This window comes from Azolla caroliniana, unplaced genomic scaffold, assembly GCF_043228905.1.
Source record: "Azolla caroliniana isolate FFs.n. ecotype wild unplaced genomic scaffold, voAzoCaro1.0.p SCAF_1, whole genome shotgun sequence".
NCBI lineage: Eukaryota > Viridiplantae > Streptophyta > Polypodiopsida > Salviniales > Salviniaceae > Azolla > Azolla caroliniana.
In genome coordinates, this window is record NW_028230436.1 from 20,999,836 (window position 1) to 21,026,917 (window position 27,082).

Consider the following 27,082-nt stretch of genomic DNA (forward strand, 5'->3'; position numbering starts at 1 on the left):
GCTATGGGAAATTGCATTGTTCAGTCCCCTTGTTCTGGGCATCATTAACGAAGGATGTTCTATCACCTTGTAAACGGGTTGTCATTCAACTTTTTATCCCCACCATAGTGTAAGGTTGTTTTAGACTACTTTACATATCATGGAATGTGGTACAATTGGAGTCTGAGAAATGGGTTTTGTTTGATGGTCTCCAATAGGTACCACAAAAGAGGAGGGTCACTAGGGGAATTGATTGGGTAGTTCTCGTAGCACCAAAGCTCTCATAAGATCTCCTCCCCACTTTTCCTCTTTGGAAGTGTCAAAAATGTTTGCTTTGGTTTGGCTTGGTTTTTACTCCTGCTAAGAGAGAGAGAGAGAGAGAGAGATGGTTTATTTATTTCCCTTTGTATATGACATATGTAGACATATGTATGTATTTCCCTTTCTCTTACTTTCTCGAGTATGTATGTATGTACACGCACGCACGCACGCAGGGAGGGAGGGAGATATATATACATATGATATATGTATATATATATAATCACTGAAAGACACAAGAAGAAGAAAGAAAGAAAGAAAGAAAGGAGAGCGTAATGGAGTTCCTTGGAATGGATTTCAGTTGCCTCATCCTTTCTCTGCAGATGCTTCAGATCCCTCCTCTTCACACATGCCTTCTCCCTCTACTCTCCAAAGCTCTTGGCTACGCCATTGTTGCTGCGTCAACCATTGTGAAATCCCCCCAGGTCTCAAAGTTTCTCTCTCTCTCTCTCTCTCTAACACCCAAAAAACGCCCACAAAAATTGATACAGAACTTATAAGAAAAAGACACATACCATATGCGCATCCTTTTAGTATTAAGCAAATGGATATACGCTTGAGTACTAATAATTTCACATGGAAAATCTTACATTAATGCAAACGAGATAAAAAAACACAGATACACAGCCACATGCATACTATATTTCAAGATCTTAAGAGTTTCTAGTTTCTGTTATGTGTCGCATTCAAGAATGACATAATTATATACTCTCTTTTGGTCAGACTTGTAAACATTCTTGCTATGCAGTTTTTGTATTTTGGTCTAAATCGTAAATTTTCTAGTTTTTATTATATGTACCTCTGAACAATTAAGCTAATGTAGGGGAGCTCTTGATGAAGAAGAAGGTCGCAGTGACAATATACTAGAGCTCAAGTTGAATTGAACTTCACCTAGCTTTCTTGGTTGTATTGGAGAGGATTGAAGTGCTTTCTAGCTTGGATCTAAACTAGAATTCTGTGTTGGCATCTAACTGGCAGGTCGTTTGCATACATACTGTGATTTAGGCTATAGAAAATAAAGATCACCTGAAACACTGAAGCCTTTGCATATTGCTATACACCTATCAATTACCACAAATATATATGCAATCTAGTGCTAAATAGCTTAAAGACATCCAAGTCACTATAAACTCAAAAATGCTCGTTCAAGCTTTTGGTATCTTTTCATAAAGTTTATCATCCTTTTTGTTTGGTTGAAAATAATGCTGATCCAAAAATTCTTCACCAAATTGTCCACCAGTAGTTTAAGGCAAATGGAAGCAATGGAACCCAACTAATATATGGAAACTCATTCTCTACTAACGAATAAAAGAGAAACACGATAAGGCTCATTTTTTATGACTACCTAGACCACATTTTAGGTCAGTCACATGGAATGGGGCTAAGTCTGAACTGGCAGTTTCCATGCTGTGATGTGAGAGAGCCCAAAAAAGGGGATAAGGCATGACAAGAGAAAACAAGATGCCCATTCTTATATGCAATGGGCATACACCTTCATAGGATGGTCTTCGCATTCAAATCTAAAAGAAGTTACTTGTGTGCTAGAATTATTAAAGGGAACATTGCATTTTCTGAAGTAAGTTCCCATGTAGCAGCAACAACCGGCTTTCCTATGCTTTGCGGTAATATTATCCTTAGCAAAGATCTTGGGTATGCATCGTAAGAGATCCTAGCAACTGATGAGTCCTCATTGTCTGTGATTCTTAAAGAAGATCTCATTCTCTTGACCCACTTAGACCAGAGTTTGAAACTCTTCCCATTTCCTTCGAAACTTGCAATGCTTGTACTTCTTACTTTTTTCATACAAACAACCTATGTACCTCAAAAGTATCTATGCCCCAAAATAATTATAAATTGAAAGGAGGTTTGAAAGGAATTTTAAACAGAAACTTTTAACATTTTTATATATTTATATCTGGAATTACTGTGGATTGTGATTTCTTGGCATAAGTCTTGTTTCAAATATGATCATGTGCATGTACATAATTGAGCTTATCAGTTTACATATTTATAATCACAGATTTATCTCATCATCAAAAACCAAAGTGTTGAAGGACTTAGTCCCACATCATTTGAACTTGAAGTGGTTGGCTACACAATTGCTTTGGCATATTGTGTCTCGAAACATCTCCCATTTTCAACCTATGGAGAGGTTTCGTTTCTTCTTATACAAGGTAAAATTCTCATTTATAAGTGACTATGTGCTGCACAGAGTGAAGTTGTAAATAATGTCAATAAAAATTTCAGCTCTAATAATTGTGGGCCTTATCTACAACCTCACACCAAAGTTGAAAGCGAGCAGCTGGGTGGCGGGAGCATTGTATCCTTTTCTTTTCTTTTCTATTCAAATAATCTGATGCTTATGTGAATATATTGACCTTGTAGATTTACCTCTGACTTGGATGCCATTCTAGCTGGTACTATTCCCTAATCCCATCAAATAATTTTTGACTGTAGCTTTATTCTATGTCGGGGATGCAAGAAAAGGAAATGCCACATCTATTTTCTGTTTCTTCAGTTGTGTTGTAGTGAAATCTTTCCAGCATGGCCAGAGGCTTGTTATGAAATGCTTCTTGCAAATAATTCATTTCATAAAACTGTGAAACAAAGGCTTTACTTAATAGGAACACAGATATTGTGCATTGGCGCCGACTGTTCTTAGTGGTGGCATTAGCCCAGGGCTGCTGGAAGCACTTTATGTGGGTAGTATACTGGTTTCATGTTGCCTTCTCAATTAACTCCATCATAATAAGTTAATATTTGATGGTCATCTGAACATTTGCAGGCTTCTCAGCATGCTATATTCTTCTTTGCCCGGCTACCCCAAATTATCAAAAACTACCATGTATGAAATTATTCTCTTTACTCGTATGATAGTATTTAAAATTTAAAAACAAATAAATTTGTATGGATGTACATAAGCAAATGGGCTATGGCTTTCAGAGTAAAGAAACAGGGCAATTGAGCTTTCTTACGAATTTCATGAATGTTGCCGGCTCTCTTGGTAAAGTTTAACAACTTTTATACTTTAGATTGTATTTATGCAGTTGTTGGGGTCCTAAGACATTCTTTGGTTGGGCTGTTGGTTTTGGTCTTCTTTACTCCTTTTTAAATGAGAATGTTTATTTGTATCTATATATGTTGCGTCAAATTGAATTGGCCTCTCTCAACTTTATTAACAGTATGTTATTTTGCAGCAAGATTGTTTACCAGTATTCAAGAAAAAGCTCCGATCTCTAGTATCCTTTTAATCCTAAACTCTAATTGGGAAAGTACATGAATGCTATATTGTAACCTTAACCAATTTGTAGTGGCGGTTGGAAGTGGCTTAGGTGTAATTACCAATGGGATTTTGGTCTTCCAAATTTGGTCATACAAAAAGACGAAGAACAAATAATATGCTAACTTCGGTTTTATCATCAAAACATCACACAGAGAAGAGGATCAACTTAACTCATGCAACTTTGGAACAAAGTTATGTATACTATGAGAGAATTTCTTCTTATAGTTTGGAAGTGTTTTCCCTTCAGTGGAATGCCCAGCTGGGTTTAGATACGTGTTACCTGGCTAGAATTTTTAATGATGGAAACAATTTCAGTTGAAAACTATCAACATTTGCATATGATTCTTTCTTATCTCCGTTTAAATTTATTTGATTGATACCAAATTTGAGAATGTCTTCCTTTATTCTTTGCATCTGATGTGTGAGGTAAACATTGATGAAAGAGAATTGAATTATACATTGATTTGAGGTGGAGACTGCTCACACTTCAGTGCCACTGGAAATTGAGTATTAGAAACGTTAGATTGTTTTATTGTGTATGAAGTGGAAACATCTCTTTGGAGGAATTACGAACACAGACACGCTCACTTGGTTCAAGGTTTTGTAGATGGGTTTCCAAAGAGGCGCGGGAAGGATGGCAAAGAACAAAACAGTCATCAACCCTCTTGACATCCCCAAACACACCAGTTGTCATTCATGAACAAAGATCAGTGTCAGTGAGGTTGCAAAAATAAGGAATTATATAGCTTGTGATTGATGAAGGTTTTGGAATGAATGGCATTAATAGCAATGATGTATCATGTTCCATAAATGTTTTGGGTCTGCATGGTGTATCAATGCACAGTTCAACCTTTAGGAATCATTAGACAAGTTGCCATTCACATAAACAGTACTGTGCTCAAATATTTGGACTGGTGTTATATTTAGTAATGGAAGACGTGTTATATTTAGTGCCCAATGTTTCTGAAAGGACAACTCAAATCAAACATAATTGTTAACAGAACATGATTAAATCTTCCAGGGATGAACTAGAGTAAATGTCTTAGCATTATAACCAGAATTGATAGCATTAATTAAACAATATAATGATGGATTTGTTTGTACACATGAAGACATGTAGGAGTTTGACCCTTGATTTTGCCAATATAAAATCCATATGGAGAAACACATTTTGCTAGCTTGGCAAAGAAGGCACATAGGAAAAGTACTTTGGATTAGATTCATAACTTGGATTAAAAAATGGCAATGTGGTTGAATTTCATAATTGTCACGCCCGTGAAGACTTGGCAAACTTTGCAATCTGTTTTTTGACACATCCATTGGTGAAGAATTATGTGAAGAACCACCACAAGAAAAGGAACATCACCAAATGAAATGAAAATTGCGTTGTCTTGCTTGGGGCGAAGTCAAAGAGTTAGAAGACCATCTTCTATCCTTATGGATCCTTCATTTGTGTGCAATGTAAGCATAGAATCTGAAATACTAGAATCATCTAATTTAAAAGAAGCTTTACTTTCATCGTATAGAGCAAAGTGGGAGGAGGCAATACATTTGGAGCTTGAAGCACATCACAAGAATGGTACATGGGAACTCATAAAAGAAAGTGAAGGACGACAAACCATATGTTCCAAATGGATGTTCAAAATTAAGAGAGGATAAAATGAAACGCCCATCAAATTCAAAGCTCGATTAGTAGTCCAAGGCTTGAAACAAATTGCTGGTATTGATTTCACAAAAACTTATGCACCAAATTGCCGGTATTGATTTCACTTAAACTTATGCACCAATTGATGTTATCACTTCCATTTGGGTCGAATAAGTAAAGGACCATGCACAAGGTTGGGAAATCCATCAAATGGATGTAAAACCAACTTTTCTTAATGGGGAATTAAATGAAGAAATATATATATGACATTACCAAAAACAAACAAGGAAGATCCAACACAAACATATCGACTTAAGAAGTCACTCTATGGTTTGAGACAAGTAGGAAGATGTTGGTGTATCAACCTCCATAGTTTCTTTTTAAGAAATAATTTCACATGTTGCAAATCGGGTCAAAGGATCTATGTTCTTTGCAACAATAAAAGGCATGTTATTGTTGTGGTATATGTTGATGATATAATAATCATGGGCAACACTAGTATCAAAGGACGGACATCTCGAAGGAATGTTCAAGCTAACCGGCTCCAACTATTTTGTCTGGAAGTTGAAGATGAGAGATATGTTGGTATGCAGAGACCTCTAGTTGCCAATGCAATTCGGAGATGAAAAACCAGACAAGATCGATGCATTGACGTGGGAAGTCATGCATATGAAGACAACAACCTACATTAGGTGTTTTATAGCCATGAATCTATATAATAACTTCAAGGAAGAGACAAAGGCATATGTCCTTTGGAAGAAGATCGACATTATGTTCGAGAACAAAAATGTCGTTAATAGAGTTTTAGTCTTCCGGAAGATCGTGAGACTAAGGTACCAGGATGACTCTAGCATGGCAGAGCACCTGAATGCCTTCCAAGGACTGATCAACCAAACCACCTCTCTGGAAGTACCTCTTGCCGATGAGGTATTAGCATCGTTGCTGGTGAGATCCCTTTTGGACAGTTGGGAGACACTCGTTGTCACATTGGGCAATGTCGGACCGGAAGGGAACCATCTATCCCTAGAGACGGTGAAGTCAAGCTTATTAAATGAGGAAGCTCGCCAGAAGGACAAAGAGTTGTTACTGACCCGAAGGCCTTAGTCACAGAAGGTGTCTCAAATAGGGGAAGAGGCCAGCAGAGAAGTCCCCAGAATTGGGACAAGCCCGGAACGAGGTTGAAGTCAAGGGGAAGGCTCACGGGCTTCTATTGTGGGAAGCCAAGGCACTTCCAAAAGAATTGTTGGCATTTCTAGAAAGATGAAGGGGGAACCAATGGTTCCAAGCTGAAGAAGAATCCGGAGAGAGAGGGCACCTCAACGATCGCCACAAGTGCTACTCATTAGTGAGAAAAATGAGCTAAATCTTGTTGGCGAAGTTCGACTTGGGTGGTCGACTCCGGTGCGTCGTTCCACTTAACCCCCAATAGAAAGTGCTTCTCCTCGTATACAACCAGTGACCACAAATATGCGAAGATGGGGAATGAAGGAGTATGTTGGATTGTTGGGATTGGAAATATTTGTTTGCTCACATCAACCGGGTGTAGAATGATCTTGAGAAATCTGCACCATGTTTCGTAAGTCAGATTAAATCTAATATAAACCGGTCGGCTAGATGATGACGGCTAGTAGCTTCTGACATGACACATTCAAATTCGGCAAGGGAAACCTGATAGTGACTAGTGCCCGGAAGACGAACACAATGTACTTGATGCATGCTTGACTATAACGGGACGAAGTGAATGTGGCAGTAGAAATGACCGGTGGGCTGTGGCACAAGAGGTTTTGCCACATGAGCGAGAAGGCGACACAGAGACTTGCCAAAGAAAAACTCATACCGGAGATAAAGAACATGTATCTTGACAAATGCCCTGATTGCTTGGTCGGCAAGTAGAATGTTGGGAATTCGATCCCTCCAGATGAAAATCGGACAAGCCGGATCGGACGAGCCGAAGGAAAGAACCGGACCGGATGGATCCAGTTGGTATCCGGCCAACTGTTAGTTTGTGTATGTTCCAATGTGACTGTTTCAGGTCATATTTGTAAATAGTCCTAAAGTTGTATGAGTATAAATATAACTAGGGAAACAATGTTCATAAGGTTGTTGTTATCATTCTTGTTGTATAGAGAGAGACAGAGAGAGCAGGAGAGACACATAAAGTTCTCTGTTGTAACTGTCGATTGACGAAGATAGAGCTTGAGGTCGTTTGCCTCCGAGTTTCTTGTTGTACCCTTCCTCTCATAGTGATAGTTGGAGTTTGTGGGCTTCTGTGGTTTTTCCCGATCAGAGTTTTCCATGTTAACATCTTGTGTCGTGTTATCCGTGTGCCCTATTCCGCACAGTTTGGTATCAGAGCAAAGTCCAAAACTTTAAACAAAGAAAGAAAATGGAAGAGTCATTCGGTAGCGTGTTTAAGCTCACCAGCTCCAAGTACCCAATGTGGAGGTCGAAGATGAGGGACATGCTAGTGGTAAAAGATCTTTGGCTGCTAGTACAATTTGGAGACAAAAGACCAGGCAAGATCGATGTCGCGACCTGGGAGGTGATGCATATGAAGAAGACGGCATACATATGATGCTTCATCGACATGAGCCTGTACAACAACTTCAACGAAGAAAGTAAGGCTCATGTGCTTTGTGAGAAAATCGGTACCATGCTGGAGAGTAAAAATGTTGTGAATCGGGTCTCAGTATTCCAGAAGTTAGTGAGACTCTGGTACCAAGACGCATCCAGTATGGCAGAGCACATGGATGCCTTCCTGTGGCTGATAAACCAAACAACCTCGTTGGAAGTACCTCTGGCCAATGAGGTACTTGCGTTGTTACTGCTCGGTTCCCACCCGGATAGTGGGAGATGCTAGTTGTCACTTTGGGCAACGCCGGGCCGGAAGGAAAACACCTGTCCCTAGCAAGGGTAAAATCAAGCTTGCGGGGCATTTCTTGAAGAATTGCTGACACTTCCAGAAGGAGAACGGAACCGACAATGTTGACTCAAAGAAGGGTCCGGACCGGAGAAGTTTGGATAGGAAAGGAACGTCGGCAATCGTGACAAGTGAGGAAGAACTACTGCTCATCACCGAGGAGAGCAAGATACATCTTGTCAACGACAAGATGACATGGGTGGTCGACTCCGGAGCGTCGTTCCATCTGAATCCTGACCAGAAGTGCTTCACAGCCTATAGAGCCGGAGATCACGGTTGTGTAAGGATGGGGAATGATGGTGCATGTGGGATTGTCGGCATAGGAGACGTATGGTTGACAACATCAACCGGGTGCAAGATGCTTTTGAAAGATGTCAAACGTGTTCTGGAGGTTCAATTGAACCTGATATCAACCGGTAGGCTAGATGATGAAGTCTACACAGGTAGCATCTGGAACGGAATCATGAAGTTCAACAAGGGGAGCTTGATCGTGGCCCAAACCCGAAAGATCAACATGTTATACCTGATGTATGCCCGGATATGCCGAGAAGAAGTGAACATGGTATCCGACTCATTGTGGAGGTGAAAGACCTACGGCTTGAAAGGTGCACCGACCGTTTGGCCGACAAGCAAAACCGAACTTCTTTCTGAACCCGACCACCGTCTAGACGGAGTGCACCGCTGGAACTTGTGCATACCGATGTATCCGAAGTGGACACGAAGTCACATGCCGGATCACAGTACTTCGTGACTGTTGCACGAACAAGCTCAACCGGATCCGAATCGGTTGAATAAGCCAGAGCCAGATCGGTGTCCGGATAGCATTCAGAACCTAGAGCTGGATCGCGTGTGAACCAGTAGGACGTTAGAGGCCTACACTTCTAGACTACTAGGTAGTTATTGTTCTTGTAGTTAGTGTCAGGGGCTCAGTACGAGCATTGAACTACTTGTCAGTACTTTGGTCAGTCCTTCAAGGACTTTTATAAATAGTGCGGTTGAGCACATTGTATGTACAAAGACTTTTTAGTGTTTTTGAATATACGCGTTTTTTGTGTTCTGCTCTAACTCTGTCTCTCCTGTGTAAGGTGTAAAAGAATATGTGAGGAAGCTTAACAGACACGACCGGGTAACAACAGAAAAAAGACCAAGAAGATGAGGAAGGTTTAATGGAAAGCTTAATCAACACAGCGTACGCAGGAGAGACAAAGAGAGCAGAACACACAAAATTCTATTCCAAAATAATACTCTAAAACTCTATACATAGGATGTGCTTAGAGAGCACTCTTATACAAGTCCATATGGACTGATAGAAGTACTGACTTGTACTTCAATGCTCATCAATGAGCCCCTACACTAACTCCCAAAATATATTCCTCCGCGGAATATCTATCCAACAGCCTTTCATTGCGCACCTGGTTGACGCACTCAATGTTGAGGTTGTATCTCAACACTCCCCCTCAAGCTCAACTTGAAGTTCCACCTGCTCTTCCGGATCTTCGCTCCAGCTTCTCCAGGCTTCACACCTCGCTCACGCTGCTCGACCTGTTCGATTCCACGCGCCTCGACCCTTTCAGTCAACTTGTCTGCTTGTGCGGCCTTTCTTAGCTCCCTTGCTATCGTGGTGTTGGAGCCTCTTACGTTGCCCTTTCCTCCGCTTGGCCTTCAGTAGATTGGGCGTCTCCGAATCGAACATTCTAACCGAATCGGCTGTCTCCGATTCGTTTCCACTCTTGCCTGAATTGGCTGTCTCCAATTTGTCTTATGTCTTCAGGCCCTTAACCACATTAGACCATGTCTTGGTCTTGACCTTCTCGCCCTTCTTGGCTTCATGTCTCCCTTGTTTGGCTGACTCCGACTCTTCCCTTCGATTGCTGCCCTTGTTTCCGCCTTTGGCTTCTTCAGCCGACCCGAAATCGAATTCTTCATCTGACTCAAATTCGGGGTCATTGCCGCTCCTTTCCTGCTCCCTTTCTTGGTCCTTTCTCCCCTTCAAGTTCGGCACATCAAGGTGCTGCAAAGCAAGCGCACCCGAGAATTGCCGCAACTTGTCGAGACCAAGGGGCTTGGTGAAGATGTCTTCAGGCCCTTAACCACATTAGACCATGTCTTGGTCTTGACCTTCTCGCCCTTCTTGGCTTCATGTCTCCCTTGTTTGGCTGAATCCGGCTCTTCCCTTCGATTGCTGCCCTTGTTTCCGCCTTTGGCTTCTTCAGCCGACTCAAAATCGAATTCTTCATCTGACTCAGCTTCACGGTCATTGCCGCTCCTTTCCTACTCCCTTTCTTGGTCCTTTCTCCCCCTCAAGTTCGGCACATCGAGGTGCTGCAAAGCAAGTGCACCCGAGAATTGCCGCAACTTGTCGAGACCAAGGGGCTTGGTGAAGATGTCTTTAGGCCCTTAACCACATTAGACCATGTCTTGGTCTTGACCTTCTCGCCCTTCTTGGCTTCATGTCTCCCTTGTTTGGCTGACTTCGGCTCTTCCCTTCGATTGCTGCGCTTGTTTCCGCCTTTGGCTTCTTCAGCTGACCCAAAATCGAATTCTTCATCTGACTCAGCTTCGTGGTCATTGCCGCTCCTTTCCTGCTCCCTTTCTTGGTCCTTTCTCCACCTCAAGTTCGGCATATCAAGGTGCTCCAAAGGAAGCGCACTTGAGAATTGCCGCAACTTGCTGATCCATCGAAACATACGTGAGTTCGACTTCATTGGAGAGGACACGGTGTCGTGAAGATCCGTCACTACGCGCAGATCGTGAGGCGGAACCGCCGGGGTTCTGGACCGGAAGGATTCAAAGTCGGTACAAGCTTTGGTGCAAGCTTTAGCGAGAAAGTACTTAAGATAGATTGGGAAAGAGAGAAGTTGAGATTAAATGATTGAGAGAGATTGATTGAACTTTTATCTTTAGATTTAAGAAACAAGTTACACGATCAATTTGATAACGAATTTCTTCTTCTTAATTTCATAACTAAAAAAAAAACGCATTTTTTCTCCTCCCCCTTCCTTCTTTTATAGATGCTCTCATGCATATGATGCATGTGAGGGTACAAGACATGCATAAAATGCATGTTTGCCATTTGGTGCTTATGTATTACATGTGGTGCATGATAACCATGTCACTCACTTTAGCTCTCATGTATGAGAATTTACATGTAAAAGTACAATGATAGAAATATAAATTCAACTAAATGGCATGGCTTAATGGTAAGCCAATTGACCCCTAACTCAGAGGTGCAAGGTTTGAATCCTTACTTGCCCTCCTTGTATATGTATATATGTATATATATTTATTTATCTAGTCATCGGACGCCGGTTCGCCGGATGCCGTCGGTTATCGGTGCCTCGTCGGATGCCGTCCGCCGCCTCGCCGTTGTCGGATGCCGGTCTCTCACCGGCGCCGGATGCCTTCGGATCACCGGCTCCATCGTCGGTCTGGTTTTGGTTGGCCAAAACCCTTTAACAAGTAGCTAGCCCACCTCCACTCTTAGTTCAAGTTACCTTGAACTCTCTATGCTACACACATAGACACAAAGATAATATCTTTTGCTCTACCTTATATATGATGAGAGCCATATTTGTCGTGCCTATGTGGGATATCTCACAATTTTCTCTTTTCCTTTCACAAACTTTATACCCTCATATCTTGACATTTAGTTGTCCATTTCTCGTGTAATAAAGTGCATTCGAAAGCTCCATCATTTTGTACTTAGATATTAAATTTATTTAAAATGTTATCTTCACAATTATTGTATTATGTGATTCATACTCGATTTTGTACGTTTTATGGGATTTTCACACTATTGCCGAAAATCTTCACGACATCCACCCCCACCAAACCGCACGTCCTCCGGTACGTGCCAAGAAGAGAGAAAGTGAGATTTCGGCTACGGTGATCAATTAGATTCCTCCGTGTCTTCATTTACATCCGCCCTATTAGGTTTATCGTTGAGGTGATCGAGGTCAAGATCCTTGTCTTGTCTTTTCTTGAAAATCTTTACTCTTTTTCCCGCAATGGGTACGACCAACCTTGATCCGTCTAGTTCCGCAAGGTGGTATGTGGCATTATCGTTGACACTTGTCACCACATATGGCCCGAACCATCTTATTGCGAACTTCCTTGTTGTATTATGTTGATTGCTAAGGGTGCTGTCGTAAACCAAAACCCAATCCCCTTCTTCAATCTTCTTGGGACGAAGTCGATGCGTGTTGTCGAATTGAACTTTGTTCTTTACTCGGGCTGCCTCCATCATCTTTCGCGCTTTTTCTAAATCTTTAGGTCTTCTTTCAAGTTACCTTATCCGCGCCGCTAATAACTCTTCTTGGCTCATCTCGTTCTCCCACGGTATCGCTACCCATGAGGCGATCGTCCTTTCGATGGGCATAATCGGCTTTTGTCCATACATAAGCTCCGTCGGCATATACCCTGTCACCGAGCTATGTGTCGTTCTATCGGCCCACAAGGCATATGGTAATAGTTGTGGCCAATTCCCGACTCGACCGTTGCATGCCCGTACGATGGCTTTAACGATAGGTCCATGCCCTTGCTCGATCTTCCCATTCGCTTTCGGATTGTAGGCAGTTGTGAGGGAGAGCTTCACGCATAGTCTTTCGAAGAGCTCCGTCGCTTCGTGCACGTCCAACTCCCCTCGGTCGGCCACTATCTTCCCTACACATCCATATCGGCAAACAACCTCTTCAAGTAGAAATTTGCAAACGGCTGAAGTCGTCTTATTTGTCAAGGCTCTTCCTTCCACTTGATTTGTCAAGTCTTCCCTTGCCAACGCTAAGTACTTCATTTGTCCCACTCCCATTGGCATAGAGACCAGATCCACCATCCATTTGAAGTGTATGGTGAGTGGGTATGTCGGCTGTAACTCATCACGATGACGTATATTTGAATATATTTGGGAAGTTTCGCATGTGGACACAAAATGGAGTACATCTTTGTACATGCTTGGCCACCGATACTTCTCCTTCAACTTTTCGAACGTCGCCCATGTTCCTCTATGACCTGCCCAAGCACTCTCATGGAATTCGGTCATCAGTGTCTCTTGCTCTTCTTTCTTTACCACCACTCGATGTGGTATTCCTGTCCTTCTTTTTGGATGTCGCCAAAGGAATCCTCCCTTCAAGAAGTATCGGTAAGCTTTCTTTCGGATTCGTAGGGCCTCCTCCTTTGTCAACGAAGCATCTGTCGTCAATGTTTTTAGGAATCTACCGATGAGTAACCACTCTCCTTCGCACTCGTTCTCGTTGAAGGCATGGATGGTTTGCTTGTCCTGGTCTTCCGCCGACAATCGAGCCATCTTGAAGAAGTCGAGGGCGACATCTTCATCTTCCGAAACCATGTTACTTCCATTTGAAAATCTTGCCCTCGACAGCATGTCAGCCATGGCGTTCTTCTTCCCTGCAATGTGACGGATCTCTGGGTTTAAAGACTTGATGTAGGCGATCCACCTTAGCATAGCAAGATCTGGGGTCGCACATCCCAAGACCATTCCGAGAATTGGGAGACAATCTGTCTCTATTATCACTTCTGATCCGATAAGGTAATCTTTGTCTGTCTTCACTACCGACACAATACCCCAAAGTTCCCGCTTGACTTGGGCATATCTTTGTTGCCGTTCGCTGAGAACCTTTGCTCCGAACCGGACGGCATATCGCGCATTATCTTCACCTTCTTAATTGATGACCCACCCGATTCCGGTTGGGCTCGTATCTACGGTCACGTAAATTGGTTTCCCTTCGGCATAGTCGGCCTTCCTTAGTGCCGGAGCTTCAAGAAACAGTTTCTTTAATCTTCGCATCGCATTTGTGTGCTCATCTCGCCATTCGAACTTCATTCTTTTCTTTAGTAGTTCATATAATGGTTCGGCGACATGAGCGTAGTGAGGAATCCATATATGATAAAATGCGCACGCTCCAAGGAACCTTCGAAACTCCGTTTGGTTTTCGCATTCTTCTTTCATGTCTTGGATTGCGTTCACTTTGGATGGCGAGGGCTTCCGGCCATATGCTCCACATAAGTGACCTACCACCAAGATCTCCGGTTGCCCGAATGCGGATTTTTCTCCCGAAAATGTCAAATTCGCATCTTCGAGCCTTTGAAGCACCTTCTCGCAATCTTTCATATGATCCGCAACGAACTTTCTACAACCTTCCTTATCTTTCGATTCATCTTTCTCCTCATCCGAACATCCTTTTATCGGAATGTCATCCAAGAATGGCATCGTGATGTCCAGGATGCAATCCTTCAAGACTTTATTCATGGCATTCACCATATGAGCCACCGAGTTCGTTGTGCCTTGGGGTAAGGTACACATCCGCACAAGCCCGATCGGAGTCCTCATGGTTGTAATGTCCTGACTATCGATCGCCAATTGGAATTGGTCATATCCGGAGTAGAGATCGGCAATGGAGTAGATGGACCGGCCCGCAAATGCTTCGGCAAATTTGTCCACGCTCGGACCGATTCCGGCATTTTGAATTGTCACCTTGTTGACGGGTTGAAGATCTTGGATGAATCGCAATGATCCATTCTTCTTCGGCACCGTGAACCACCTATTGGAATAAGGAGCATTCGACGGTTCTAGAATTCCCATACTCACCTTCTCCTTTAAGAGCTCGATCAGCTTCGGAAGGTGTGCTCTCGGAACCGGTATCGGTTTCAAATTCCAAGGCACATGAGGCACCGTGAAGATCACCATCGGCTCTATAACCTTTGGGTCGGCGCATCCGATTTCTCGTGGGAAGAATGCGAAAGCCTTCCCATGTCTCTCAAGCATATCGCGAAACATTCGCTCCTCTTCAGGGAGAAGGAAATCCTCCTTTCCAACTCGTAGCTTCCCCTTCGTCTCTTTGGTGAAGACATGACCTATCTTCTTCGGATCTCTCAAGCTTGGATCGTTAGCGATTTCCTTCATCTTTTGCCAGCTATCTTCCGGTAGCGGAACCGCAACTGGCTTGATCTTCTTATCCACCGTTTTATATTTCGTGTTGATGTCAGCTTCCTTCATCGAAATGCCACGACGGTATTCATCGATGATAGCGTACATGTTGACGGAGTTAACCGAAATCACGCGTTGGTTGTGAAGATAGCTCAAGTCCACGACGTCCTCGATTTCGCCGATGGTGTCATTAAATGAGGCTTCTTCCATAATATGAGTCACAAACTCTCCTTCTTCTATTATGTTTTCTTCTTTTAGCATCTTCTCAAATTCTTGTATCCGACGCTTGTGCTTCTTGTCGGGTAGTACTAGTTTACATGCGCCACTAGGTGTGACACATGTTGCTTCTCCTTGCAATCCACACACTCTTCTTTCTTGTGGGGTCTTGTGATTGCTCGGACTATTTGTGCCCCATGCTTCAATAGTCCGCTCTAAAAATCCGAGGATTCGCCTCCGAGACTATCTCGATTCCTTTCATGATTGGCTCGCACCGTTAGGAATTGGACCGATCTTTGGTTGTCAAGACTCTTTATTCGTGCGAAGGCTACTCCATTATCGAACACTTTGGTCTCCATCCGAGATGATGTGATATAAGGTTGCCCTAGGATGACAGGATGCGACACCGATTCTTGTACGAAGAAGTGTTGTTCCATCTCCACATCCCCGATCGTGACTTTGATATTGGGACAAGCTCCGTACAAGTCCTCCGTAGACTTTGTTGCCGAGCGAATCTTCCATCTGTGGTTTGTATTGATTGGCCATCTTCCTTTTTTGTAGAAGTTGGTTGACATGAGGTTGATCTCCGAGCCGTGGTCGATCAAGGCTACCACGGTCTCTTTCTTCTCCCCGATCTTCACCGGCGTCTCCGTTGTCGCTCGTGCCCAATGAGGTCGAGTATAGTGGCTGTCCACCATATGTTCATCGACTTCGTCTCTTGCCATCGTTATGGCATTTGTTTTTGCTTTTTGTGGCTTCTCTTCTTCCTCGTCTGATTGTTGTCTCTTTCTCTTTACAAGGTCCACGATCGTGTCATGGAACTCCTTCGTAATGCCCAGCAATTCCCTCAAGGACAGTTACGTGGCTATCAAGAACTCGTTCTTCGAGAATCTTCTTTAGGTCCGTTGTCTGCTCTATGTCCGACTTTAGCTTATAGGTAGGTATAGTCCTTGTCCTTCGAGCGGGGTCTTCGACACCAACCTTCACGGGCCGAACCGTTTCTTCAACTCGTATGCTCGGCTCCCCTTTTCGGCTTGATTCTCGTTCCTCCGTTTGTAAAGGTCGACTCGTCTCCGCATCGTCTTTCTTTTTCGGGTTCCTTGTTTCATGTCTTTTTGATGGACCTTGCTCTTCTATTCTCTTTCTCTTTTCTTCGACGAACACCTCGTGGTTGTCACACATCACCTCTCCGAGTATGGTGTTGTCGTCCACCGGATCCGACCACCCGGTTATGCTTTGCATGCTTCGGTCTGCAAGCTCTACCTCATTCGATGTGACTTTTTCCTTCTTCTCATATTCGAGAACGGAAGTCCAAAACTTTGCTCCCGCTCTAGCAGCTTCAGTCTTGTCTTTCCCGACTCTTATTCCGGCCGACGCAGCATATTGCATTGCATCCACATGAATCGCATCGGCATCCTCCATAGATTTCTTCATTCCTCCTCTTCTGAAATTCACCCGTAGGGGTCTTCTAGTCTCGCTTGAGCAGATCATGTTGTCCTCTATGTATACGATATTTTGTCGAATCGCCTCTCGAAGGCTCACACAATCCTTTATGGCATCTAAAGGGTTCTTTTCCTTTAGGGCCCCGACGATTCATGTTGGCTAGCGTGACCTTCTCAAACTTCTTCACTAGCTCTTCGATGATGTCGTCATCAATCTTCTTTTCTTCCACGTTACTTTGTCTTGGCGGCTTAGCTACTTTCAGCGGACTTGCTTTGTCCGTGGTAGTCGATCCCGTCAAGTCGGTGTCATCAACCCATTGGCGACGCTTGTCGAGCCTATTGCATGCCCGCTTCACTGCGATCCAATCCGCTATGAGCCCATTTGCTTGGGTATCATCTTCGAGAAGAATCCCCAACTCCCGTCTATCCTTTATGTCCACGGCCTTCAAGAAGTACAAAGTCTTGTCCTCTTCAAGCAACACTTGGTCCGTATTGGGGAGACGACTAAACATCTGGTCGAATTCGTCATACACCCTCGAGACGCTCATCTTCTTATTCTTCTTCTCTATCCACTTCATCAGGGCATGTCGAGTCATCCTCGCTGAGTCTTCAGTCACGAACTCCGCTAGTATTGTTTTCTCGAACTCGGACCATGTTGTCTTACCTTCTTGAAGCTCAATGACGCGTCTTTGGATGTTGTTGGCGACAACTCTCTTGAAGCTTGCGATTTGACGTTCCTCGGACATGTCCCTCTGATTCATCTCCCTTCTATATGCATAAAGGAACTTCGTAACGTTCCTTCCATCGAATTGGCCCTCGAGCTCTACGACACGATCGACAGCCTTCTCCACGCTCGCGTCATTGTCCCGAGATCTCATCATTTGCTCGACGATTAGCATCATCCTTTCGAGCTCTCCCGCTTGGTTGCTTGAGGACGCCATCTCCAAGTATTAATCTCGACTTGATCCTTCCTATTGCCTCTTTCACGTCGGGTTCACCACTTAATTATGTCGTGAAGATCCGTCACTACGCACAGATCGTGTGGCGGAACCGCCGGGGTTCTGGACCGGAGGATTCAAAGTCGGTACAAGCTTTGGCGCAAGCTTTAGTGAGAAAGTACTTAAGATAGATTGGGAAAGAGAGAAGTTGAGATTAAACGATTGAGAGAGATTGATTGAACTTTTATCTTTAGATTTAAGAAACAAGTTACATGATCAATTTGATAACGAATTTCTTCTTCTTAATTTCATAACAAAAAAAAACGCGTTTTTTCTCCTCCCCCTTCCTTCTTTTATAGATGCTCTCATGCATATGATACATGTGAGGGTACAAGACATGCATAAAATGCATGTTTGCCATTTGGTGCTTATGTATTACATGTGGTGAATGATAACCATGTCACTCATTTTAGCTCTCATGTATGAGAATTTACATGTAAAAGTACAATGATAGAAATATAAATTCAACTAAATGGCATGGCTTAATGATAAGCCACCAATTGACTCCTAACTCGGAGGTACAAGGTTCGAATCCTTACTTGCCCTCCTTGTATATGTATATGTATATATATTTATATATTTATTTATCTAGTCACCGGATGTCGTCGCCTTACCGGCGTCGGATGCCGTCACCGGATTGCGGTCTCTCACCAGCGCCGGATCACCGGCTCCATCGTCGGTCCGGTTTTGGTTGGCCAAAACCCTTTAACGAGTAGCTAGCTCACCTCCACTCTTAGTTCAAGTTACCTTGAACTCTCTATGCTCCACACATAGACACAAAGATAATATCTTTTGCTCTACCTTATATATGATGAGAGCCATATTTGTCGTGCGTATGTGGGATATCTCACAATTTTCTCTTTTCCTTTCACAAACTTTATACTCTCATATCTTGACATTTAGTTGTCCGTTTCTCGTGTAATAAAGTGCATTCGAAACCTCCATCATTTTGTACTTAGATATTAAATTTATTTAAAATGTTATCTTCACAATTATTGTATTATGTGATTCATACTCGATTTTGTACGTTTTATGGGATTTTCACACTATTGCCGAAAATCTTCACAACGGTCGCGGACAAAGTGGTAGTGCCCCTCAATGTGCTTGGTCTTGGCGTGGAAGACGGGGTTCTTCACAAGTTAGATGCTGCTAAGGTTGTCGTAGTAGATCGTCGTTGGAGCGGACACCTCCACCTGTAGATCCTTGAGTAGCCTCTTGAGCCAAATGGCGTCGCATGTCACAACAGTCGCTCCTCGATACTCAGCCTCCGTGCTCGACAATGCAACTGTTGGCTGCTTTTTACTGCACCATGCGATCGCCACACTTCCCAATGAAAATGCATATCCAGATGTTGATCTGCGATCGCTGGCATTTCCGGCCCAATCGACATCCGTGTAACCGACTAACTGCTTGGCTATGCTTGCCCGATATAGCAACGCCCTATCCTTAGTGCCGCGGACGTAGGGCAATATCCTTTGCGCACACTGAAGGTGTTCGGCCATGGGCTGCGACATAAATTGACTAATCAGGCCGACCGGGTAACTAAGATCCGGCCGGGTGATCGTCAAATAAATTAAGCTTCCTACGATCTGTCGAAACCGTGTCGGGTTGCACGCTTGTTCTGAATCTCGGCGAAGCTTGGCGTTTCTATCTAGAGGAGTTAAGATGGACTTACAGTTTTCCATCACAAACTTGAAAAGCATACTCAACACGTTATGTCGTTGGTTGATCAGTATGCCTTCGGGGGTGTGGATCACTTCGATCCCTAGGAAGTAATGAAGATCCCCTAGGTTCTTCATGTTGAATGATGCCGCGAATTTGGACTTTAAGTGGCCAATTTCATCTAGGTTGGCGCCGACGATGTCTAAATCATTAACATAAAGTAAAATACTAATTGTTCCATGTCGACCTTGCCTGACAAACAATGAAGAGTCTGATTTGGACGTCGCAAACCCCATCCGATGTAGGTGCTTCGTGATCTTTGCGTTCCACCCTCGTGGGGCTTGTTTTAGTCCGTAGAGGGATTTCTTCAGTCAGCACACCGCCGAGGTGTTCTTTCTAGACTTAAATCTGAGGGGCTGTACCATGTACATTTGCTCCTCAAGTTCTCCTTGCAGGAACGCATTCTTTACATCCATCTGATGTAAATGCCACCCCTTTATTGCGGCTACTACAAGTAGAACACAGACGGTTGTCATCTTCGCGATAGGCGCAAAGGTCTCATCGTAGTCAATGCCATGATGTTGTGCGTATCCCTTAGCCACTAACTGGGCCTTGTAGCGGTTGATAGAGCCATTGGTGTTGTACTTGACCTTGTACACCCACCTACATCCACTCGACTTTACACCCTTCGGGGCGTGAACTAGGTCCCATGTTTCATTTTCTACTAATGTGTGCATCTCCTCCTCCATTGCGGCATGCCAAGTTGCGTGCTTTGCCGCTTTTGCGTAGCTCTCTGGCTCACACACTTCAGCCACTCGCGTCATGTACGCATAATGATGTGCCATGTACTCGTTGTATCCGAACCGCATCATGGGGTTCTTCTGGCGGGTAGAACGACGTAATCGCTCATTAGCCAATTTTGAGGCCCTCTTGGCCGACGCGGACTTCGTTTTCGAAGGTCCTTCGTTCTTCTCGGAGTTGGATTCAGTTTGATCCGACTCGTCTTTATCAGTGTCGTACTCCGACATCTTCTTCTTTTGCTTCTCTTTGTGCGTAAACCATCTTCTTGGCTTCCTGCGCGGGGAATGCACGACCGAGTCTCCACTACTGGCGGGCTTGCATCTGATTGGTCATGCCGACTCAGTCGCTCATTTGGGCCACTTAGCCTGAATGAGATCGGAATCTCTTCAAGAGCTCCGATGTCTCCTTCGTCCCAAGGCATTTCAGCCTCGCTGACCTCTTTGTCATAGATTGGAATGGAGTCGTCAAGGGTTGGAGGCGAAGGCAAGTACCACAACGCGGACTCGTCGAACACAACATCACGACTTACGCGAGATTGTTTGGTTTGGGGGTTATAACACTTATAACCCTTCTGTTCATCTGAGTAGCCAACCAAGTTACACTTCTTGGCTTTGGCGTCCAACTTCCTTCATTTCTCCTTACGGACATGCACATATGTGATGCTACCGAAAACCCTCACGTGTGCCAAGTTTGGCTTCTTCTTGAAGTACAACTCATGTGGTGACACTCCTCCATTAGCAGATGCCCGATTTTGAAGGTAGACAGTTGTTCTGACTACTTCGGCCCAATAGAACTTCGGCAGATGTTTCTCTTCAAGAATTTCCCTTGCCGCCTCTTCTATCGTCTGATTCTTCCTCTCGGCCACTCCGCTCGGTTGCGGGTTGTATCTGCACGAGCATTTGCGTCATTCCCTCATTCTGTAGATAACTCAAGAACTAGTCGAATAAGTACTGCTTCCCGCCACCGGACCTTAGGCACTTGATCTTTCGCCCCATTTCCCTTTCTGCAAGGCTCTTCACCTTCAGGAAACACAAGAAGACTTTGCTCTTTTTCACGATCAAGCACACCCAAGTGTTACCGATTAGGAACACATGGGATACCTCTTTGTATCCTAGTAGCGTATAAGAGAGATGGCTACAACCGAACTCCCTAGAGAGCGCACTCGTCACAACACTCACACTTACGCCTACGCTTTCTTACGATTATGGTGATTACGGAACGCCACCAAGAATCACAGACACACAATAGAATAACCACAGATATGCACAGGATATCAGAGAAGATAAAACTCTATTAAGATATGCTCTATGCACCAAAATTTACACGCTACCTCTATCAGAGGATTTCCGCCCTTTATATACACAGGGTCTTTTTAGCCGTTCACGCTTCCTGCGTGAATCATTTACATGCGTTACAATTTTACTATATTCTATATTTCTGCGCTCCTGTCCATCGGTTACTATTCCGGAGGACAACACCTGGCACGCCTGTGGGACAGTGCCATGGCACGTCGGACCCACCCCTTTAATCTTCCTCCAAAATGGCCTGGATGTTTGGTTCTGCTCCGGTGTCCGGGTCTAGGGACGGCGTAGTGTCCGTAGGTGCGTCGGTGCGTGGTTCCGCTACCTCCTCGGGAGGGCTGCCTATGGTGTCGCTGGCTTCTTGTGTGGGCGGTTCAGGCTCTGCTGGCTAATCAATGTGTCAGATATTGTTGTATTATAGGCCTTAGCTTTTTTCCTCCTTGATACGTGTGCATGCCTTCCCGTAACGCCGGTCCCGTAATGACCCCCCAATCGACCTTGCGCCCTTCAAAGGTATCAATAATGATACCTGCCTTCTGCTTGGGCATCCCATATGCATTTGCATGTACGCATCCGACTTCCAACAAGAACTTGGCTATTTCGAGGAAATAGGGGTTGGGGATTTCCTTCGTTCTATATGCCTTGGCGGACGCTGAATATGGCCCGAAATATCTCCGCAAAGTTTTTGTGGGAGGGATTTCAAAATGCCTTTCACCCAGAGATGACAGATGAAGCTTTTTTTGGATGGATGTGTTGGTGACCGTGTTGATGTTGAGTTTCCTAGCGTTGTCCATGGCGTCAGGGTGTGGAGGTGCCTCAACGACTTTGATGTACCCATCCAAGCGTTTCTCCACGAGCCATCGACACAAGGCGGTAGAGATGGCTATCGACATAGTCGGGTTAGGCTCGTGGCTAATGGGGTGAGGACTGCTGGCTATTGTTACCCGTTCCTTTGGGTGAACACCTTCGATAGATCTGCGTCTATCGGTCTTCAAGGGCGTGGTACGTGAAGGCTCGTAACAGAGGCGTCGAGAGAGATACAGGGCTCAGAGAGAAAACACTAGCGAGGTCTTGATAAAAGTGGCGGCGTGAAACTCATAGGTATGGATCAAAGCACAGACTCATGCAACAAAAATAGGCACAAATCAGATATATTACTATGACAGAAAAGATTACAGAACACGACCTATGGCCGGTGACCTTACGAGTTTATCTAATTACGAAGGACTAAGCTAGTACTTCCGCCTATAGTTTTCTTCTCTGCCTCTCTGAGGTACTGGTCCTCGTTTAAATAACTTTTCCCCTAATACACAGTCGAGCCGTCGGTGGCCCGTGATACTCGGACTCGGCGTTTGCTAATTTCCTAATTTTACATTTCTGTCCTTTGGACAACACCTGGCACGCCTGTGGGATAGGACCTTGTTCGTCGGACCCACAAAAATGGCCTTTTAGCCGTGATCCTCGTTTAATTCCTCCTTTAAGATGTCGAGGATGCTTTCGGGGTCCGGGGTGGTGGCAGGGTGGTCTGATTGGAATGTCGGTGCGGGGGGTTGAGTTTGGTTCGGGGGTGGCATATCTTCTCGGCCGTCCGCCTCAGGTGCGGCCGATTCTTCTGGTGGGGGTGTGGGTTCGTGGGCGCTGACCTCTACTTCGACAAGCTCTGGTACTGTGTGGGCGTCCATGGGATGTCTGTTGGCCGGGGCAAGTTCCTCCTGTGCCGTGTCCGTGATCTCCTTGCTGGGAGGTTCTTCTTTCTGCTCTATGGCCGTTGGAGGGTTGGTGGGGATGGCTGCGAGTCGTTCCCGTTCGAAGGCTTCTGCTTCCAGGCAAAACAACATCTGACCATCATTGAAGTCCTCCATTATTTGCTCGATTGCCGCAGTGTGAGATTTTGCCAAGGACTGGTAATCCTCGGTTAAATTTGCACGCAGGTTTTGTATGCTGGCTTCGTCCATTTTGTAGAAGCCGCGGCCCTCCTTCCGTCAGTTCTCGACGTCGGCGTGCAAAATATGCAATTCGGCAGATTGGGCTGCCCATTCATCTCCTGCGCGACTTAATGTTTCCTCGACGTTTTTGGTAAGGTGCTGGCGCTGTTTCTCGATCAGTATTCTGATGCGTGTCTCATCCATGCCAGGTTGTGCTCGGATGGCTGCTAATTCCTATTTTAAGTCGCCGACCTCGGCCTGAATCTTCTGTGTTCTTAGCTCATAGATGGCCTGAGTGTTCTTTGCATCCGCGGTTACGAGCTGGAGAGCCTGCTCGTAACGCTTGGTGAGTTCTTCGGTGGCCTGCTCCCGTTCTTTTTGACACGTGGCCCGGATTTGTTCCCGTTCGACGATTCTCTCTTCTTGTAGGGCGAAGTAGGAATCCGATAATGCGTCTTTTTGCTCCGAAAGTAGCTTGCATTTGATGAAAAACTCGTCAGCCATCTCTTTAAGGGTCGTACACTGACTCTACAGCTTGGCATTCTCTGCGTTCATCCTCTCCTCCCGTTGGCGATTTCTTTCCTCCTGCCGCTGGTTCCAGTCTTTTGCATTGTCGAGCGCGGCCTGTAGGTCTAGAACCTCCTTCTCTTTCTTCACCATTGTGGCTGCGTATTCCTCCAGCTTGCTTTTGAGTTCGGCTTCCTTGCCCGCAGCTTGCGCTTGCACCCGGCCCAGTGCTTCGTTCTGCTCGTGTATCCTTTGGTCGGGCTGGGCTCTCATCTCGGCCATCTGCTTGGAAGCTTCTTCTTTTAGGCGAGCCATCGCCTCTTGATGCCGTTGTTCGTGTCTCTCGGTTCGTCGTTGTTCTTCTTTAAGCTCCGCACGGTAATCCCGGAGCGGGGGTTCTGTCTGGGTTGCCACCTCCTTGGGTACACGAGGTGGTGGTATCTCGGTCTCGTTTGGTGGTGGGTTGTTCCGAGGTGCGTTGGAGTTGCGCTGGTCATGTTGAGGAGCGTCCCGTCGGCGGTTGTGATTAGGTCTTCTATTGTTGTGTGTGTTGCGGTTGCCGTTTCGCCGATCAATGCGTGAGTTCCTTCGGTCATACCAATCATTGCGATCGTCATCGTATTGAGCATAATCGTCGTGCCGGTCATTGCGATAATAATCACGGCGGTTATCACATTGGTAGTCCTCGTCTCGGCGCCATCGATCCGGGGATCGCGGTTGGTCATTATCCTGGTCTCGGTAGATATATCGCTCGTCCTGCCGAGAGTATGTATTTCGTAGCTCGATCTGGCGGACCGGTGCCGCCGTTGTGCGGTTCAGCATATTATATTCGCACTGCTCGATCGTGTGAGCTCGAGACTGACAGATCGGACACTGTGGTCAGTGGGGACATTCGAGGGCCAGGTGCCCTGATCCTGAACACGCAGTGCATTGGAGGGCTTGGCGAAAGCGATTGTCCTCTTGGGGAAGAGCGTTTTGCAAGGATGTCATCGAGAAGGCCGTGCCGTGCTGGTTCCGATCGAGGGCGAGAACGCGCGCTATGACTTGTTCGATAGTATGGTTGACGAAATTTGTAAGTGCGAGAGTCGTTCGTAGAGGCTCTCATAAACTGGATAGGAAAGTGTCCGGTATATGTTGCGCCGAGACATCATCGGCCACTTGTCTGTAGAGATCTTGGAACCGGATCGTGAACTGCGCGACCGTTTCTTGCGGTTCCTGGCATATAGAGAAGAATTGCCGGAGCAGTTCCCGTTTAGACACCTCGCGATGAAAAAGTTCAAGGAACTTTGTGCGCACGATTTGGAAAGTGGTGGCCTCTCCTATTTCGAGGCGAGAGTACCATCGTGCGGCCGGTCCATCGAGGGAGAGTGTGCACTCGGCAATCTTCGAGGTATCGATTTCGGCCGGCGTGAGGCGGTGCGTGGAGTGGTTAGCCTGCCACGTGGATATGAAGGCACGGACGTGTGACTCCGCGTCTGGTCCGTCGGTATATCGTGGGTATGGGTACGGCATGATGTCGTATTGTGGGTTTTCTGGTAGCACCGGAAAAGGGTTTAGTTCCGGTTGATTGACCTCCCGAGGGCTCGACGGGGGTTCTGGTGGTGAATCAACTCGCGATCGAGTGTCCGATGGCGAGGATTGCACTAGACAAGCCTCTTTTTGATCGGGAAAGGATTGGTCAGTGACCGCCGAGTCAGTAGCTCCTTCGACTGGCTCAGGGCGTCGGGCGGGTGGCCGAGACCTCGTGGTGCGAGAGGGCGCCGTAACGGCGGCTGGTGGTTACCTTCAACGAAGTTCGCTGTGCACTCACAACTGTCCCACTGGGCGTGCCAAATTGTGTTACCCGTTCCTTTGGGTGAACACCTTCGATAGATCTGCGTCTATCGGTCTTCAAGGGCGTGGTACGTGAAGGCTCGTAACAGAGGCGTCGAGAGAGATACAGGGCTCAGAGAGAAAACACTAGCGAGGTCTTGATAAACGTTGTCGTGCCTTTCGGCTCCGGATCGTTGCGTGAGTCGGGTGGGAACCACAGAGGTCTTGGACTAGGAGAAAGAAGTTCGTGAGATAGAGATTAATTATGAGTAAATAGCAAAGAGAAAGATAAGAAACTCGTGAATCACACGAGTATACTATATTAATTTGTACTTAGGGTGTTAAGAGAGAAGTAGATGTATAAATCGTGAATCCCACGAATAATTTTTGTATTGATTAATACTCAATCCAAATAATCAACAAAAACTACAATGTGCTCCCCATCCTTATATAGTAATGGGAGAGACTAAGCATAGCTACATGCTTTTTCTCATATGTTCATGCACACTAAATGTGCATGTGATGCCTTTCTAATCCTTGCTTTTATTTGCTAAATATAGTGCTCATGCACGCTAGATGTGCATGAGTCACTTTTTTAGTTGCTTGCGTTTTTCTATAAAATATTCACGCACTCTAAAAATGCATGATTTACCTTTTAATAAAGGTAGGCGCAAATAAAGGACTTATAGTTATTAAATCTATTTATAGAACACTAAAGATAAGGTAGCATAATGGTAAAGTTGAGGTTTGGCTACGTGGAGGTGCAGAGTTCGAATCACGCCTTGCGTAGTAGTGAGTATTTCCTTCTTCTTTTTTACATTTATGTCTCTTTATCCGGCTCTTCCTTGCCGGTATGCCGTTTTCTTCCTTGCCGGTATGCCGTTTTCCTCCTTGCCGGTATGCCGTTTTCTTCCTTGCGGGTATGCCGTTTTCCTCCTTGCCGGTATGCCGTTTTCTTCCGGTTCTCACCGAGCATTCCATTCTCTATCCGGAGGGACAAAAATATAATTTCCACATAGTGTGCAACCTACACTACGACACTCGCCCCCTCCAAACCCGCACATCCTCCGGTATGTGCCGAAGTTCTTGATTCTTCGTGTCCGTCTTCATCCGAAGCTTCCTCCGATTCTCCCCTTATGTCGACTATGAGTTGTAATCCACTTTCTTCGCTTCCCGCATCATTGTGGTCTTCGTCCGATTGCTCCTCGTTGTCGGCCTCGACTTGGATCACATAAGGTTTGTCGTCGGTCCGCTTCTTGAAAATCTTCACCCGCTTCCCGGCTATAGGCACTCGTAGTATTGTTCCATCCAACTCGGACAGTCGGTACGT

General features: G+C 45.1%; 1 protein-coding gene across 1 annotated transcript; it reads left to right on the plus strand.

Annotated features, from left to right (window-relative positions):
• The first annotated feature begins 506 nt into the window (after nucleotides 1-506).
• LOC147869144 (mannose-P-dolichol utilization defect 1 protein homolog 2-like) lies at nucleotides 507-3,964 on the plus strand. Its single transcript, XM_087326769.1, has 8 exons — nucleotides 507-722; nucleotides 2,318-2,471; nucleotides 2,545-2,617; nucleotides 2,930-2,996; nucleotides 3,083-3,142; nucleotides 3,241-3,301; nucleotides 3,495-3,536; nucleotides 3,609-3,964. Exons 1-8 carry the CDS (start codon nucleotides 573-575, stop codon nucleotides 3,692-3,694), a joined length of 693 nt encoding a protein of 230 aa, XP_087182895.1. The 5' UTR covers nucleotides 507-572; the 3' UTR covers nucleotides 3,695-3,964.
• The last annotated feature ends 23,118 nt before the right edge of the window (nucleotides 3,965-27,082 follow it).

Bases quoted from the DNA above. Each gene is read 5' to 3' on its own strand.
- LOC147869144 (XM_087326769.1), top strand. From the start codon at position 573: ATGGAGTTCCTTGGAATGGATTTCAGTTGCCTCATCCTTTCTCTGCAG. The intron at 3,143-3,240 runs GTATGAAATTAT...TATGGCTTTCAG, and splicing joins AAATTATCAAAAACTACCAT to AGTAAAGAAACAGGGCAATT. The intron at 3,537-3,608 runs GTATCCTTTTAA...ACCAATTTGTAG, and splicing joins AGAAAAAGCTCCGATCTCTA to TGGCGGTTGGAAGTGGCTTA.